The 14,106-nt window shown below is 39.5% G+C and overlaps 1 protein-coding gene across 1 annotated transcript in view; it reads left to right on the top strand.

Moving 5' to 3' along the window:
• The first annotated feature begins 2,399 nt into the window (after window positions 1-2,399).
• The window catches only part of LOC144971385 (zinc transporter ZIP1-like), a 45,505-nt gene continuing 33,798 nt past the window's right edge, over window positions 2,400-14,106 (top strand). The window contains exons 1-2 of the mRNA XM_078912206.1: window positions 2,400-2,444; window positions 8,794-9,038. Of these exons, the coding sequence (XP_078768332.1) occupies window positions 9,003-9,038 (36 nt within the window). The 5' untranslated portion in view covers window positions 2,400-2,444; window positions 8,794-9,002. The remainder of the gene's footprint in view (window positions 2,445-8,793; window positions 9,039-14,106) is intronic.

Genomic DNA, 14,106 nt, shown 5'->3' with positions numbered 1-14,106 from the left:
TTAGAGCCCATTTGTTTATTTTTGCGGCTGTTTTCGCATGTCTGGAGCGTAGCCTATTTGCAGCCATCCAGTATTTCCTACCAAGCTGTGAGCCAGGAATTTCATTGGTAGGGTCTTCAATAATTTGGCCTCCTGTTGGGGTATTATTTGCCCATAATTTTCTCCATTCATCAGTGATGCTGTAGTAATCTTTCTTTGAGAGGTAGAAAGGGGATCTGGATTTTAATCTTGAGCAGGTAGAGGCATTTTTGTAAATTTCGCACAGAGGGGTATCGTTGTTTTGTTCTGCCTTTTGAATCCGCCTTTGGTTTTGTTCCTCTCTTCTGAGATGTGGTGGTGCAATTCCACTCAAGACTGGTAGCCACTGCACTGGGGTTGACTTTAGGCACCCTGTGATGGTACGCATGGAATCCCTTAGCTTTGTGTCAACCAGTTTGATGTTTTTACTTCTGGCCCATGCTGGTGAACAATATTCGCCGACACTGTGACATAGAGCAAGGTGGATGTCCGGAGTACAGTCGGTGAGGCACCCCAGCTTATCCCTGCCAGTTTTCGTATCAGGCAGTTCCTTTTGCCAATTTTTCGGGAGGTTGCTTCAAAAGGTGTTTTTTGTATGTCAACTGTCGATCCAAAATGACTCCAAGGTATTTAGGGTTCTGGTCAGATGGCAGTGATATGCTATCGATGGTGATGTTTAGTTGTCTTTGAGATTCTCTGTTGTTTAAGTGGAAAACTGATGATACTGTTTTATTTGTTTCATTTTGAGGTACCATTTATCAAAGTAATTTTTCATTTTGGTCACATCTTGGCATAGGGTAGTTTCTATATCATTCCAAGATCTTGATTGGTATGATAGAGCCCGGTCATCAGCATACCCCAATTTAATTGATGTTGTGTTTGCCATGTCACTGATATAGACATTGAAGAGTGCTGGTGCAAGAACTGACCCCTGTGGTACTCCGTTCTTTATTCGTTTGACTTTGCTTGTTGTACCACCTAGCAATACGTGAAATTTCCTTGGACCAGTTATTTGAGACAGGAGATTAAGAATTTTTCTGCATTTGATAGTCTTGGCTAATCTAAACATAAGGTCGCCTGTCCACACTGTATCGTATGCTGCTGACAAGTCAATTAGCACAGTTCCAGTTTTCATTCTTTTCTGAAAGCCTGATTCAGAGAGACAGAGAGAAGAGGGAAAGAGAGAAAGAGACATAGGCGGGAGAGAGGCTGAGAGAGAGAGAGAGAGAGAGAGAGAGAGAGAGAGAGAGAGAGAGAGAGAGATACAGATGTGTAAAAACATTAATGTGAGTATATATTATAGAGCGCAATATCCACTAAATGAGCTCAATTCTCTTCGCAAGGGATCCCAGGCGAACCACAACACTGATAATGTAAGACGATACATGATGTCTGTGATTATTTCCAACAGAAACAGCGCAGTTAAAGGCTAGGTACCCATTTTAAACCGGAGTATAGTGAGAGAATGTAAAGTATAGTAAAGTAAAGAGTATTTTTCAATGGACTCAACTATGCGCTGCACAGAGTGGGTTTGAACCCAATTCTTTCCGGCCCGAGGGCGAATGTCATACCACCGGACCACATAGCCAATAAGATATGCCGAAATAATAGATAGAATGAAATTGACGCCACTCAGCTGCTCTTTGATGTTGTTTTTAGAATGTCTGTATATTGATGTTGTGCATTTAGCCGAAACGCTTACAAGAATCCGCCAGCCGGATATATCGCACAAACACACAAAACTGTGGGTAACCTTAAACGTTTATGTTCTGATCTGGGAGATAGAATTTATTGAGAACGATTCACAAAATTGGCTGGATAAAAACAATAACAAATAGCTAAGTGACGTCAATTTCGCTCATTCAATCAACGCTTAAGGTTACACATAGTTTTGTGTGTTGGGACTTTACCTAAACGCACAGCATTACGATGAGTTACATTAACAACTACATCACAATCATTATCATCATCATCGTCTATGCTAAAATTAATAGTCAATACACATCAAAGCATCGTCAAAACAAACACACTTAACATTCCTCATTCCTCATTAAACCCACGTTAGGATGTCAGTTTTAAAACCAGTAAACTACGGCACTTCACAAAGACACGTATTTAAAAATTTGGCCAGAAAACTCGTCACGCAAATATCGATAGATTTAAAATACCCTTATCTTGAGAAAAACTCTTAAACCTGGGACTTACAGAAAACTTGGCCGAGTCCTAGGTTTGAAAGTTTTTGCCAAGATGAGGGACATTTATATCGATGGATAATTGAAGGCAGATTTTTCTGGCCAAATTTGTAATCCTACGTGGATTTCCAGAGTAGTCCAGATTAACGTGATTTTATCGGCTTATATCTAGTTTTATAGTGCGCTTGCCAGTGTTGGTGTTGACTACTGGATTTTCATTCTATTCATGACGATGTGTTGATTCAAATTGCTCGATATTATTGTTATGCGTTTAAGTGAAATACTCACAATATCGTCCTTTCAGATCGACCGTACCGACACACAATACTGGGTGTAAACTTTAAACGTTTATAGTCTGATCAAGCTGAATGGCGGTCTAGAAACAGTAGCAAACATCCGAGTAACGTCGCTTTATTGAGAGATTGCATTATCTTTCAAATTCACTACCTTGTTTGGTGGTCAAAAAATAATAGGGAAGAAAAGTGTGACGTCATAAAACTGGTTCCTTTTTCATTGGAAGTGTAAAATCACTCTTTCTGAGGACTGGATACATACCTTGTGTAATTGATCTTCTGGTGTCAGAGTGATGGCATCTCAATTTCGAGTTTAAATGTATTCTGATCGTCAATAAAGATCATCCATCTGGGCGGTCTACAAACCTAACTTACAGCCTGACACTAGAACCCTCTAGGACTTACAGTTTGACGTCATTTTTTAGTTTTGTGCAGCGTCTAGTGAGTTGTCGTTAGTAGAGCTCAGGGAAACAAGTGATCCCATTGATGGTTGAACTATTGAATACAACTCACGATTTGTTTTCGTTTGTGGCCAAAGACTTCTCTTTTGATTTAATAGTTTGGTCAGTGTCAGGCTCTAAGTTAACGATGGCTACTTTAGAACCCTCTAGGACTTACAGTCTGACGTCATTTTTTAGTTTTGTGCAGCGTCTAGTGACTTGTCGTTAGTAGAGCTCAAGGAAACAAGTGATCCCATTGATGGTTGAACTATTGAATACAACTCACGATTTGTCATTTTTTCTTTAGTGGCCAAAGACTTCTCTTTTGATTTCATATTTTGGTCAGTGTCAGGCTATAAGTTAACGATGGCTACTTTAGAACCCTCCAGGACTTACAGTTTGAGGTCATTTTAAGGTTATTACAGCGTCTAGAGAGTTGTCGTTAGTAGAGCTCAAGGAAACAAGTGATTCCATTGGTTGAACTGTTGAACACAACACAAGATTTGTTTTCTTTTGTGGCCAAAGCTTGTCTTTTAACGTCATTTTTTTGGTCAGTGTCAGGTTATAAGTTAACGGTGTCTACAGTTTGAGTGTCAGGTTATAAGTTAACGATGTCTACAGTTTGAGTGTCAGGTTATAAGTTAACGATGTCTACAGTTTGAGTGTCAGGTTATAAGTCCTCACCCCAAATTCTACGTCAAAAGACAAGACGACAACTACAAAAGAAAACAAAATCGTGAATTGTCTTCAATGATTCAACAAATGGGATTGTTTGTTTCTTAAGCACTATTAGGAATTGAGCTTTTATATGGCGCAATATCGCTAAACGTGCTTTAAAAGGGGGCCCTATCTAACATCTACACTGAACCTGTAGGATGAGACGTGACGCATGTTAGGCAAAATTAAATTATTTTTTTCGGACAGTCAACGCTGTTAACGGACAGGTACTCATTTTACATCTGAGTACGGTGAGAGAATGCGATTAAAGAGCCCTTTCCAAGAACTCAACTATGCACCGCTCCGGACTCGAACCCAGGATCTTCTGATCTCAGGCGAGTGTCATTCCACTAGACCACATAGCCGCACAGGTCACGAGGCGTTACTCAGATCCATAATGACGTCAACATGGTGTCAGGTTAATGACAGTCTAATATGTGGTCTAATATGCTGGGGTGTAGGGTATGGAGGGAGTCTTAGTACCTTTCGGTGAGAGACAGTCGCATCTTCGGATGGTCAGGATCCACTGGTCCACACCTGCATATCTAGCTCATGTCTGGCTCCTAGAAGCTGTAGTGCACGCAGCGGCCACACCCCGGGACCGGGTCTCGACTGACCTGCGAAACGACATTGAGTGACTCGCGTAGTAGGGTAGAATAGGTAATGTCTCACCTTCTAGTGCACAAAGTCTGGATATGGTTAGGTAAAAGTAGGCGTAGACAGCAAGTCTGTGGTAGACAAAGAGGCGCGTCTGAGACAAAATTAGATAGCGGCTACCACCGTGGAAAAGGGGGAAACCTTACCACGTATCATTCATAGTTAGTCATGGCTAGTCAAAGATATAGTGTTAGAGATGCTTGTGACGTTGGGCCCCCTGCAACTAAGTATCAAGCTGTAAATATGTACAGGGAAGAGGAATTAAGTAATGTCCAAAAGATGGCACCTTATGACGTTTCTGGTGGAAAGCCCTCGGGAAAGCCAGAGACTGATCTACCTACTTTGAAGACAAGAAATGTTCCTTTAAAAATTGGCACGTGGAATGTGAGAACACTTGCTCAAGCAGGAAAGCTCCATAATCTAATTATGGAGGCAGAGGCGATGAATATGGATATCCTTGGTGTCTCAGAGACAAGATGGAAAGACAATGGAATAATAAAAAGAGACAGCCACACTTTTATTTACTCCGGAAATACTCAGCACAACAGAGGCGTTGGCATCCTGATGAAAAACAAAATTGCTAAATCAGTAACTGGGTATTGGCCCGTGAACGACCGCATCCTAATGTGCAAAATCCAAGCTAAACCTTTTGATTTAGTGCTCCTACAAATTTATGCACCAACGAGTGATCACCCAGATGAGGAGGTCGAGGCACACTATGAAAATGTAAACAAGGCCCTCAAATGCATAAAATCAAGTGACATTGTTGTCGTAATGGGGGATTTCAATGCGAAAGTTGGAAACGCAGCAATCTCACCGTGCATGGGAAGTTGTGGTCTAGGAGAGTCCAACGAGAGGGGTGAACGTCTGGTCCAATTTTGCGAATCCCACGACATGACCATAATAAACACCATATTCAAACAACCAAAGAGGCGCCTATACACTTGGAAGAGCCCAGGAGATATATACAGAAACCAAATAGATTATTTTCTCATCAAAACCAGATTCAAAAACTGTGTGACCCAATGTAAAACTTTCCCGGGTGCTGACATTGGATCGGACCATGTTCCCATCATGGTGAAAATAAAAGTTAAATTAAAAATTCCCAAACAGAAAAGGGACGAATACACAAAGTACGACCTAGCTGAACTTAGAAACGAGGAGCTAAGAGCGAAATATGCTGTAGAAGTAGAAAATACATATTATTGTCTTGAACAAGAAGACACAAATAAAGAAACAGAAGAAACGTATAAGAGTAGAATTGATAAACAATGGTCCTCTCTTAAAGGTGCAATAACAACTACAAACGAGAAAATGCTAAACAAAAAATCTAAAGAGGCAAAGAAAGAAGGGATGACGAATGAGATTTTGAATCTTATGAGAGAACGGAAACATTCAAAGGGCACCCCTAGGTACAATGAACTGGACAAATCAGTAAAGAAAAAGTGTATCCAGGCTAAAGAAGACTGGCTTGATGAAAAGTGCCACCGTATTGAGAAGCTATCACATGAGAGAAACCCTGGACCAATGTTTGCTGAAATCAAGAAATTCACATATAAAAACGCTCAATCTGGCGATTGCATCAAAGATAAATCAGGTAGACTCCTCTTTGAGGTGGAAGAAATCGCCAATAGATGGAAAGAATACGTGGAGGAGCTATTCAATGCGGACAGAGGTGACAACCATATACAGTCCTTTCTACGGGGACCCACAATCCTAAGATCAGAAGTAGAGAAAGCCCTATACTGCATGAAAACAGGGAAGGCAAATGGAATAGATGGGGTGTCAACAGAAATGCTGCAAGCACTGGGTGAATTTGGTGTTGATGTGATAACGGACCTTATGAATGATATATACGAGTCAACGCACATCCCAGAAGACCTTCGCACTTCTATCTTCTTACTGCTACCCAAGAAAGCGGGTGCAATTGAGTGTTCGGACTACAGAACAATCAGTCTTATGTGCCATCTACTGAAACTCCTCCTGACAATAATCCTGAAAAGAATCTCGTCAAAAGTAGATCGTGAGATTTCAGAACAGCAAACTGGATTAAAAAAGAACAGTGGCACCAGGGAGGCAATTTTTGACTTAAAAATCCTGGCAGCAAATACTTAGAGGTCCAAAAAGACATATATGCCTGTTTTATCGACTACTCAAAGGCATTTGATTCTGTTAGTCATCAGAAACTTATCCAGGACCTTGTGGCAATAGGTGTGGAAGAGAATGATGTGGCTCTAATCGCTAATCTGTACTGGCAGCAAAAGGCTCAGATAAAAGTGCAGGCAGATACAACAGATGCAATTGAAATCAAGAAAGGAGTGCGCCAGGGATGTGTTATGTCTCCTTGCTTGTTTAATTTATACACAGAGTCTATTTTTCGGCAAGTAGAAACAGCACAAGGGTTGAAGGTTGGTGGCCACAACATCAACAATCTACGTTACGCTGACGATACTGTCCTGTTGGCGGAAAGTAAGGAAGACCTACAGAAGCTAATTTCAAAAGTGAACGAAGAGAGTAAAGAAAAGGGACTGTTCATGAATGCGAAGAAGACAAAAACAATGGTGATAACAAAAAAGAAAGAGCCCATAGACATAGATATAGAAATAGAAGAGTGTCCAGTGGAACAAGTAAAGGAGTTCACGTACTTGGGGCAGTTGGTAACATCCGATGCAAAGTCTGACAAAGAGATCAGGAGACGAATAATGCTGGCCAAAAATGCGTTCATGAAACTAAAGCCAATCCTCAACAACACAAATATCTCCATCAGAACACGAATGAGATGCACCAAATGCTATGTGTGGTCCATTTTCTTTTATGGTTGTGAAACGTGGACACTAACCGCACAGACAGAACAACGTATTGAAGCTTTTGAGATGTGGACGTACAGGAGAATACTGAAAATACCTTGGACAGCAAGAAAAACAAACATCGAAGTCCTCGACCTAATGGGCCAAAAACAAAAAGAACTTCTTTTGACTGTGAAGCACAAAAAGCTGTCATATTTTGGACATATGCGAAGACATGATAGTCTCGAAAAAAGGATAATGGAGGGAAGAATTGAAGGAAAGAGGGGCAGAGGAAGAAAAAGGAAATCCTGGACAGATGGCATCAAGGAAGCTACAGGACGGCGCATGGCAGACTGTAACGAGGCTGCAATGGACCGTGAAGGATGGAAGGCCATGACATCCGACCTCTGGAAAGAGATGGAACCCGGGTAAGGTAAGGTAATATGTGGTCTTGTGATATGACACTACCTTTAGGATCGGAAAGTCCTGGGTTCGAGCCTCTCTCGGCGCATAGTTGAGTCATTGGAAAAGACTGACATTCTCTCACTCAGGTGTAAAATGAGAACCTGGCCGTTAACAGCGTTGTCTCTGTCCGAAAAAAAATGTAATATCGCCTAACAGGCGTCATGTCTCGTTCTACATGTTAAATGTTGCTGTTGGCTAAGGACCCTTTGCCCTTTATAAAAGCTCAAGTTAGAAAGCTCAAAATAACAGTAACAGTCTCTACCTGTCTAACATTGATCTCAGTCAAGTGACGAAGACTGCAAAACCAGTTATCAAGTTTTTAATTTGTTCAAATAGGGAAGAGAAGTCGTGACATCAAACCCTCCATTCTTTTGGTTCTTAAATCCTTGGGAGTGTGTATGTAACCAGTCCTTCGGAGTACTAATAATGAACAGGTTACATAAAGGTGGCATAACTAATTTAGTAGCAGGATGTATAGGCAGATTCTTAGAATTACGGGACGTAAACGAGCGAAGATGGATGATCTTTATTGACGACCAGCATATATTTAGGATAGGAAATGAAATAAATCAATCTGACACCAGAAGATGAATTACACACGGTAGGTAATCAGTCCCCCGGAAGAGTAGTTTTACACTTTCACTGAGATGAGAACCAGTTTTTTGACATCACACTTTCTTCCTAATTGAAATCATTAAAGTGACTTCAACCCGATGAAGCAATTATTGATTTTTAATTATAAACTTCTAATTAACAGAGGGCTTATCACAAACAGGATGACGAACAATGCTATAATTAACTGCCAAACTCTGAAAAACACGTTTTTAAAAATTTGGCTAGAAAACTGGTCCTTCAAATAACAATCAATTAAAATGATTCTCATCTTGTCAAAAACTCTCAAACTATGAAGCCCCAGGTTTGGGAGTCTTTGGCCAGTTGTGGGTCATTTTAAAACCGATCGATATTTTAAATACATTCTTTCGTTATAATACGACAGTATATTTAATTAACTGGCCAAGTATCTCAAATAGACGGAAGGATATTGACGTCAATGGTATCTTTCATATTGTTTTTAGCATGTCATGTTTATGATTAGCTACCACTTAATCGTATCAATCAGACTATAAACATTCAAGGTTACTCATAGTATTTGTGTTGGTACGTCATATGAGGCTGCTGGATATTGTGAGTATTTCAGCTAAATGTATAGCATCGATTTCAACAGGATCAGCAAAAACGAATACGCTTTGTTTACTCCCTTTATGTCACCGACCCTGTGAATTATTTGCCGAGGACAAAAAGGTATCTCGTATCGACTCAGTTTCATTTTTTGTATGTTGGAAAACTGAATTTTGCTGATTTTGGCGGGAAGGGTGGATTTCATGGGTACTTTTGTAGCCTGGGATTGTGGACGAGATTGTAAAGTTGTATTCCATGGATGATCGCAATATTTGTTTTCAGACTGCGAAGGTAAGGCGCTTTGTTCTTTTGTTGTTGCTGTTGCTGTTGTTTTTCCTTGTTTGAGAATTTAAATGGTTTAAATAGCACAAACGTGCTCAAAGCATTCAACAAGTGGTCCCAAGCCAACAGCATCATGACCCTTTGAAGACGAAAATACAATATTTTCTTTCTGTTAACGGCCAGTTTCTCATTAAATACCCGAGTGCATTGAGAGAATGAAAGCAATGAGCCTTTTTCAAGGACTCAAACCCTGACTAACCGATCAGTAGGCAAATGTCATCCCACCAGACTACAAATCAATTTAGTAATTTTCCCTCATTACATTTTGGTTGTTTCTTGATTTTTGAATAGTAATGAACAAAAATGAATATAACAGCTGCGAAAAAGAACAAAATAACAAGCACGGAACGTTTCAGGCTCAATACCCTTCTTCAACCAATGACGAAAACATTTTGAAAAATCGATTTGCATTACTTAAAATCCTGGCGGTAGAAAATGTTTCTATGTCATACTTAGACTTAGATCTTATCCGTACACTTACCCTCAAATAAACGAAAAATCATCAAAATTATCTAGTAATTTAGTAACAGTATATTAAGTAACAGTCAGAAACATAGACTGCTCAGTGAAAATAATAATAATACTAGTGAGAGTTGGGGGGGAATCCGACTTGAAATTCTTCAAAGTAATACACACCTATGGAAATGCGATCCTTATAATAAATGGTCAAATCTATTTTTTTTTAATTTTCACAATACTACAGTTGGCAGCTGTAAACAACACGATAATCCTTTGATGACCCCGCTAGTCGCCACACCGTTTAGGCCTACGTCATCATACGACGCCAGCAAACCCGACTCATTTATCCAGTTGATCAATGATTCAATGATTCATTCATGATGATTATTCATTCGTTTCACGAATAACAACGAGTATCCGTTGAACGGGTCTATTTTATCCGATGACTATCCGTCCGTATTTCAACATCGGATGACGGATAATGAGCGGATAATCGTTACAACTCTTGTCAAACAAGACACACTGTTGGGCTTTTCATGGAATCTACGGCTCTGTATTTCGACCAGCCTTCTTTTGAGTACTGTTCATTTAGTGCTTTTAAATTCAGATCCGCCATTTCCCCCCAATCATCTTCCTTTATAATATTGGCGATTAAATGACCTAAAAATATCTCAAGTGACGTAAAAGCCGTAGAGACAAACAGTGTCTGATCGTAGCCATCGTTGTCTTATAGCCTGATACTGACCAAAAATGAAGTCAAAAGACAACTCTTCGGCCACAAAAGAAAACAATTCGTGAGTTGTGTTCAATAGTTCAACTATTGGAATCACTTGTTTCATTTAGCTCTACTAACATCTCATGCATTAGAATCTGCAAAAACCTAAAATATGACGTTAAACTATAAGTCCAATGAGGGTTATAGTGTAAGGATATATTAAGTAAAATACTCAAAACATCCGCCATTTTGATTCCACGTACCAAGACACAAAACTATGTGAAACCTTGAGCATTTATAGCTAGAACGAATTTGACGTCACTCATGTCTTTGTTATTGTTTTTGGCCATCCGCGTATATGAATAAAATCTCACTTAACTGTATTCACTAAACTATAAATGATCTTGGCTACACATAGTTGTGTGTGTTGGTCCGTTATACTTCTGGATGGAAATGTTATGAGCTTCTTAGTACACTGCCTATCGGGGTTCCCGATGGCTCAGATGGTGCAGCACTCGCTTGACACACAAAGGGACCGAGATCGATCCTGGGTGTAGGTTGGCGTGAAACAGTCGACCAATGTAAGCAAATAGCTGGTTGTGATAAACTATCACCCACGTAAACTATAGGCCTGATACCGTCGCCAACGTATACTTATAGCTTGACACTGACAAAAAGATTACTCCAAAAGATAAGTCTTTGGCCAAAAAAGAAAACAATTCGTTAGTTGTATTCAATAGAATGAAATCACTTGTTTCCTTGAACTCTACTAACAACAACTCACTAGGCGTGCAAAACCCTAAGAACGACGTCAACTATAAGTCTTAGAGGATTCTAGTGTCATGCTATAAGTTAACGATGGCTACAGTTCTTGTGTCAGGCTTTTTGTTAACGATGGCTGCTACGGTTCTAGTGTCAGGATTTTTGTTCACGATGGCTACGCTGATCCTGACCAAAATCTGACGTCAAAAAAGACGACTCTCTCTCTCTATCTCCATCTGTAGTGTTTCATTCATCCTGTTTTGTTGATAAAGGGGAAACCCGAAACGTTCATTTGATCTGTTTTTGTAATTTAAGGTAGAACATATTTATGTATATAATTGATATTAAAGAAAAAATTATTTTTCATTTTGATGTTACAAATCGCACTCGATAGTTTGAAAACAATAGAGCGGCAAGGTTTTAAACAAAGTAAACCAAATACAAGGTTGCAGGGTGTCGAAATTTGGGCACCCAATCTTTATATCATTATCATTATCATTAATATCATTTCATGTCATGACCGAGTTACTTAAATTTTTCTAACACATGTCCATCCAATTTCGCGGTCGTGCACTAGAGGTGACAAGATAAATCAACAAGAACCCTTTGATCTCGCCGCTTTCCCCTGATACTAGTAGTAGTAGTAGTAGTAGTAGTAGTAGTAGTAGTAGTAGTAGTAGTAATAGCAGTAGTAGTAGTAGTAGTAGTAGTAGTAGTAGTAGTAGTAGTAGATAGTAGTAGTAGTAGTATAGTAGTAGTAGTAGTAGTAGTATAGTAATAGTAGTAGTAGTAGTAGTAGTAGTAGTAGTAGTAGTAGTAGTAGTAGTAGTAGTAGTAGTAGTAGTAGTAGTAGTAGTAGTAGTAGTAGTAGTAGTAGTAGTAGTAGTAGTAGTATGTATAGAAGTAAGTAGTAGTGATGTAGTGAGAGTTAGTAGTAGTAGTAGTAGTAGTAGGAAGTAGTAGTAGTAGTAAGTAGTAAATGTAGTAGTAGTGAGGTTATTGCATTAGTAGTAAGTGTAGTAGTTTAGTATAGTGTAGTTTATTTAGTATGTGTAAGTAGTAGTAGTGAGTAGTATTAGTGATAGTATGAAGTAGTAGGAAGTAGTAGTGTTTAAGTAGACGTAGTGTGTAAGTAGTGTAGTCTAGTAGTAGTAGTAGTAGTAGTAGTAGTAGTAGTAGTAGTAGTAGTAGTAGTAGTAGTAGTAGTAGTAATAGTAGTAGTAGTAGTAGTAGTAGTAGTAGTAGTAGTAGTAGTAGTAGTAGTAGTAGTGTAGTAGAAGTAGTAGTCACAGTAGTAATGATACTGATTTGTAATAGAAGGAAAAGACGATGGATGGCCGGGAGGAGGGTTGGGGGGGGGGGGGGGGGGGGGGGGGGTAGAGGCAAAGGTTGTATAATATTTAAATGACGTCCAGTCTCGAGTTCATGCCATGAGGTGAAAGTGTGATCAGTTTTAGTATCAGTTGTGCCTTCCTTTATTTACTATGTTGTGACAGAACTGAAGGACGGCATTTTGGATGTCGTGCAATCCTCGATGACTGGACCCATTGAAGTGGTAGGCGACAGGTTTGTACTCGTCGTTTTCAATAGACCGCAGATGTTGTCCAAACCTGTCGCTTAGTCTCTTGCCAGTTTCTCCCACGTATGTCTTGTGGCAACGTTTGCAGATTATAGCGTAAATTAGGTTACGATCCGTGCAGGTGAATGAGTGTCGGATGTACCACACTTTATCCGGGAATTTTATGGGATCTTCCACGAATAAGTGTGGGCATCTCCTGCATCTGCAACGTCCACAAGGATCCGTCAAGCGGCTCCAAACAAGTATTCCTCAAAATGCGGTCCCGTCTGTAGGTTAGAGGTGGTTTGTTGAATATATCTCTCGTTTCTACGTGCTTCTGAAAAATCTGACGGTAGTTGGCTTTTAAAATTTTGATGACTTCCTTGTTGTATGGATGATTGGTGATGACTAGAATAGGTCTGTCTGTTTTGATGTCACCGTTGTCGACTGGTTTCATGGCAGCTTCCCAACACCATCTACACACCACCACCACTTTCAGCATCACCACCACACCTTCATCATCATCCTCATCCTCATCACCATCATCCTCCTCCTCCTCCTCCCCTCCTCCTCCTCCTCGTCCTCGTCCTCATCATCATCATCATCATCCTCATCATCAACATCATCATCCATATTTTCATCATGATCATCATCATCATCATCCTCCTCCTCATCATCATCCTTATCATCATCATCATCGACAGATTTGTTGGTTGGTGTGAAGATAACTCCCTGAAATTAAATGTAGGAAAAACAAAGAAATGATTTTTGAATTTAGAAAGAACACAAAGTCCATCAGCCCGCTCAAAATTAACAATCAAACTGTTGAGCAAGTTTCGGTTTACAAATATTTGGGTATCTTAATTGACAATAAATTGAAGTGGCATTTACAAACCGATGCTGTTATCTCTAAATTGAACAAATGAAAGTATTTTATTCTGAAACTTTCAGAATTTGACATAGACAAAATGCTATGCACCCTTTTTTATAAATGCGTTTTGGAGACCATTATTACTTTTTGTTTTACAGCATGGTGTGGAAATGCCAGAATTTGCGACATTAAGCAAATTGATCGGAGAATTGATAAAGCCAGGAGTTATACTCATCCAATTTCCAATGTGGAAGAACTGTTCAAGAGATTTTGTCTAAGTAAAATGGATAAAGTTATGAAGTATGGCGATCACCCCCTTCACAAATATATTATGTTCTCCATGAGGAGCCGTCGCCTTATATCTATAAAAACGAAGACAACACGTCACCTTAATTCATTTTTGCCACATGGTGTTCGAATTTTTAACGCGAAACTGTGATTTAAATTAAATACTATCTTTTAAATATACACACACACAAGTTCGGACTAAAGGCCAGAGGTATGGCCTATCTCAATTGATCAAATTAATTTATAAATTGTTGCTATTGGTTCTTGGTTGTATATTTTTACATTTTTGTGCATTTGCATGAATATACATTGTCGCCATAGATTCTCAACTTTGTGTTTATACATTTTCATGCATGCCACGTCT

Source organism: Berghia stephanieae, chromosome 4 (genome assembly GCF_034508935.2).
Source record: "Berghia stephanieae isolate SIO BIC M18660-M18661 chromosome 4, UCSD_Bste_1.3, whole genome shotgun sequence".
NCBI classification, from domain to species: domain Eukaryota; kingdom Metazoa; phylum Mollusca; class Gastropoda; order Nudibranchia; family Aeolidiidae; genus Berghia; species Berghia stephanieae.
This window is presented reverse-complemented; position numbering and strand designations above follow the sequence as displayed.